Source organism: Lipotes vexillifer, unplaced genomic scaffold (genome assembly GCF_000442215.2).
Source record: "Lipotes vexillifer unplaced genomic scaffold, Lipotes_vexillifer_v1.1 scaffold3, whole genome shotgun sequence".
Taxonomy (NCBI): Eukaryota; Metazoa; Chordata; class Mammalia; order Artiodactyla; family Lipotidae; genus Lipotes; species Lipotes vexillifer.
In genome coordinates, this window is record NW_006783631.1 from 4,181,239 (window position 1) to 4,185,512 (window position 4,274).

The following is a 4,274-nucleotide window of genomic DNA, read 5'->3' on the forward strand; positions in this document are numbered from 1 at the left end:
CGCAACAATGGACAGCTGGACCCCTGGCAGCCCCAGCTCACCAGCAGACAGGGACCAGGGCTGCAGCCAGGCCTCTGAGTGCCCCGACACCACAGCTGCATCTTTTCAGAGACGCGCAGAGTCAGTTATGTAAATGAGCTCAACTCTAATGGATCAAACCAAGCACTCGATACCCATGTTAAGTCCACTAACTTATTCAAAGGTATACCTTCTGCTGTTTGTTGTTTAAATATCCTATGGGGGGAAGAGGGACCAGATGAAACGCCATGAAAATTTTCCTCTGAAACCCACTGGCGCTCTGCAGGAACACCCCGACCCCACCCTGCCCCGCCTCACCTGAGGGTTAGCAGCCTGATCCATGATCTTCAGCAGCAGGGCCTGGTCTTGTTCCCTCACAGAGTCTTTAGCGTCGCCCAGTCTGTCTATTAAACTCGGCAGCACTGGAAATTAAAATGCAAACTGATCAAATGAAAACCTAGTCTAGTGGCCTGTGGTCACCAACTGTGGATATTTCAAACTCCTGGCCTAAATGATGCACATCACTCTAAACCCACCAACCCCTGTAATTCTACCCTTCCTGCTCAAATCCATCCACGGGAGCTACTAGGCGAATCTGCAGAAATCCTTTGCATGGACACACTGTCTTCTTCCTTACCCCACCTTCCTCTAGGCAGCTTCCAGCATGTTTTTAAGCTGCTGAAATGCTATTAACATGGATGTCGATGGAAGACCTTGGCAAGAAAGAGTCAACACAAAAGGAAATCCAGGTTAGACAGAGGGACTCTGTCTCGGGGGGAGTGGGGAGGAGAGCGGGGGAGGAACAGGCATTATGGCTCAATCTGTTTTTACTTTTACATCACATCCACCCAAGCTCATCAGACAGAATGCAGCTCTCCGCCCTTCCTCCATATGGCTGGGGGCGGGCCATCACTACTGCTCCAAGGGCACCTGGGTATCAGAGGTCAATTTTCTTTGCTTCTTCTAAAGATCTATAAACACTTCTTTTACAAGAGATAGCCCTGAACAATTCAGCTAATTTAGGGGGAAATGGAACGCTACTAAAACATCAAATTCCTCAGAGGGATTTTTTATTTGCAGATGGGCGGTTTGTACCAGAGTGGGAAGAGCTCATGACTTTATCGAAAGGTGCACACTGACCAGACGGTTAACAGAAGAACAAATACACGTGTACCAATTGAAACCGAGAAATTCTACAAGGAAATGCCTGCACAGAGACGCTTAGTGTTTGTATTGTCATCATCAAAGCCCAGAGGTCGGGAATTAAATCATCTCTTAATCTACGGAACCTGGGGTTATTTTTATTTCATTTTTCTGACTTACTGCTCTCCCTGCAAAATAAGAGTGATCATTTACCACACACTTGAAATGACATCTACAACCAAAATGTAAACAGTCATAGCAACAAAAATCTGTTAACAATACAGCTGAATCGGACCTGCACGACTCTCAAAGAGAGGAAGCGATGCCTCTCAAAGGGAAGGGTCAGGGAGAAGGAGGGCTTGGTTGGCACCACAGCCTGATGGCTAACTGGAAGAAACCAAAGTAATAGTTGGTACTAGAACAGGGAGGTGGAAGAAGCCAGCAGAAAGATATGGGAGTGGGGTGCCAGCGGGTGTGCGGAGGTGGCAGATCCGGCCACGCCCAGGAAGGGGGCGAGGGCAGCAGGGCAGCCGTGGCATCTAAAGATGCAGGAGGAGGTGGGGGCGGGCTGGGGGGTGAGGGACTAGAGGGTAAGGGTGGAAGGCGGGTCCAGCCAAGTGAAGCTTTGGCGAGACCCAGCGAAGGCCGGGGGCTGGAGGAGGAGAGAGCTCACCTGTGCCGATCTGTGCCTTGAACCGATCCTGCAGCCGGGTGACCAGCGAGGACAGGATGTCCATGCCCAGGAGAACCACCTGCAACGGCAAACAGCGGGCCCCCGTCAGCGGCCGGCGGGGGGCGCCGCGCCCTCGCCCGCCGGCTCCCGGGGCGCCTCCGCATCTCTGGCTCAGACGCGTCCCGGGAGCCGGAGCGTGCGCCGACCCGCAGGGTTAAGCCGGGTGTCAGGAGGGGGGCCGCTTGCCGGAAAGGGCTGTTTACAGCGCTAACACGAAATAGTCGGTGTCGAGACACGAATCAACGCCCACCACCTCGGCCTGAGTCCCGGGCGCCCGCCCTCTAGAGTGGGAGCGCGCGCTGCAGCCCCGCCCCCTGAGGGCCCCGCCCCGGCGGAGAGCACATATGCATATCAGCTCGCAGCTGGCGCGTGGCCTTCTGGGTAACACTGAGCGGCCCCTTTGCGACCTTCTGAAGCCTCCGAAAACGGGGAGTTGGTGGCGAGCTTCGGGAGCCGAGATCAGCAGAGGTGCGCCGCTGCCGGGCGGCTGCAGTGGAATGCTCGGGTTAGTCGCCACAAGCCTACCCGGTGTTGGCGCCTGCTTCTCGCGACGCGAAGCGCGCCGCCGCTAACCATCCTTTTCTTGGGGTTGCGTTGCTGTCCGATGAGCGCTTAGCGAGGGCAGTACTGCTAACGCCTATGCAACACACCCGCACCTGGTAAAGCTACGCTTTACCTCGGTGCAATTTTTGGAAAAAAGAATTTTCTCTTTTCCACGAGGTCAAAGTTCAAAGGCAGTTTTTCCGAGCTGTATAAAAACAGTTGTGAAACTGTTTTTATTTTAAGGGGGCGCTAGCAGTTTCAAGAGAGCTCAGATTTCTTTGTCTTCTTTTCCGCGTGAGCCCTGCGAAATTCATTGCCGATAGACAACGCTTCTGCGTTCTGTGTAGGTTTACTTTGAGAGCTACTCTTAAGTTACTGGAGAATATCTCAGATAATAACAATCATGAATTTTTGTATCTGCTTGCGCTTCGAAAGGAGGTAATCCAAGTTTGTCCACTAGTCACCACAGTTCATGCACTATCTTTCCAAGGAATTGGCAACGTAAAAATCTTAAAACACACCTCTTAACGTTTCTTAAAGAAACAACTGTTGTTCGACAGGTTTTGTGTCTGTAATGGTACGGTGGAAAACACTTTAAAATAATGACTTATGAGCTACGGACGACTAGGTACCAGGTTTTAACTCTTCTTCCGAAGAATACAACGTAGAGGTGGAGGGGGGTAACTAAGTACGATGAGAAAAGCCTCAGAAACGGTATCTCAACCAGATGAGCGAAGTCAACACCAACAGCCACAAAGTCACGTCGGCAGGACCTATGTATGCTTCGTATGTGATTAGAACGTCTGTGATCCTTCGCATAAGAACTCACAAGCCCACATTCGATCCCAATAGACATCCTGCAAGATACCTAATCAGTACACTTCAAAACACTTGAAGTCGTCAAAGACAAGGAAAGTCAAATCGTCACAGCCAAAAGGAGGAGCCTAGGAGACACAATAATAAAGTGGGGTGTCGTATCCTGGGATGATAAGGACGTCAGGTAAAACTTACTTAAGACCTGAACAAACTATGGACATTAAGTTAATAATAATCTATCAGTATTTCTTTACTGGGTTTAAGAAATATACCCCACCGGTGTTAGAGGTGAATGATATATAATGGGATTTTTCTGTCAATGCAAAACTGTTCTAAAAATTTAAGTTTATTTTATAAAAAGAGTAGCCTTTCGATGTGGAACTGGCCTTTTCCTGATGAAATCCTAAGCATCGGTCTGGATGCACTACTGGTCGGAGGGGGGAGTGTTCCTCGTGGCAGAACTATTAATACCTGCCTAAATATAATCCCTCAAGACTTAGCTGCAAGAGGACTATGGCCTTTTCACATATGCCAGCCCGTGTCAGTTTACCTACTCGTGGAATTTGGGGGAAACAGACTTTAAGCTTTTCCAGGATCAAGGTTTGCTAGCAGGTCCAACCACGGCAGCCCTGGCTAAATCCTAGACCGCAACGTTCCCCAACAGTCCCACCCAGAGACACTGGGGAATCCACAGACTGTCCGGGAAGACGAGGCTGACTGATGCAGCCAAACTCCAGAGCACTAGGACCGCAGAGGCTGGAGCACAGTCCAGGCACCCTCACAGCACAATCAACCACCGCACACACTTGTCCAGTTCTCCCTTAGTCACAGTCCCGCTGGGGCAGGAAAGGAACCGCTACCATGCATGTTTATCTTCACAGCTCGGACCCTTCTATGTTCCTATTTCCCTAGTGAAGAGAGGCATAAATGAGTGAAGTCATTGCCTAGAAGACCACTCTAATTAGGAGCCATGAAGCCTCTCTGTGCCTCAGTTTTCTGACCTGTTAAATGGGGGAAAGAG

At 50.4% G+C, this 4,274-nt stretch overlaps 1 protein-coding gene across 1 annotated transcript in view; it reads right to left on the bottom strand.

The window, feature by feature from the left end:
- The window catches only part of CLASP1 (cytoplasmic linker associated protein 1), a 275,021-nt gene that overhangs the window by 186,713 nt on the left and 84,034 nt on the right, over positions 1–4,274 (bottom strand). Inside the window, exons 3-4 of the mRNA XM_007456358.1 lie at positions 1,835–1,913; positions 337–440 (exon numbers count right to left, since the gene is read on the bottom strand). Coding sequence (XP_007456420.1) covers positions 337–440; positions 1,835–1,913 — 183 coding nt within the window. The remainder of the gene's footprint in view (positions 1–336; positions 441–1,834; positions 1,914–4,274) is intronic.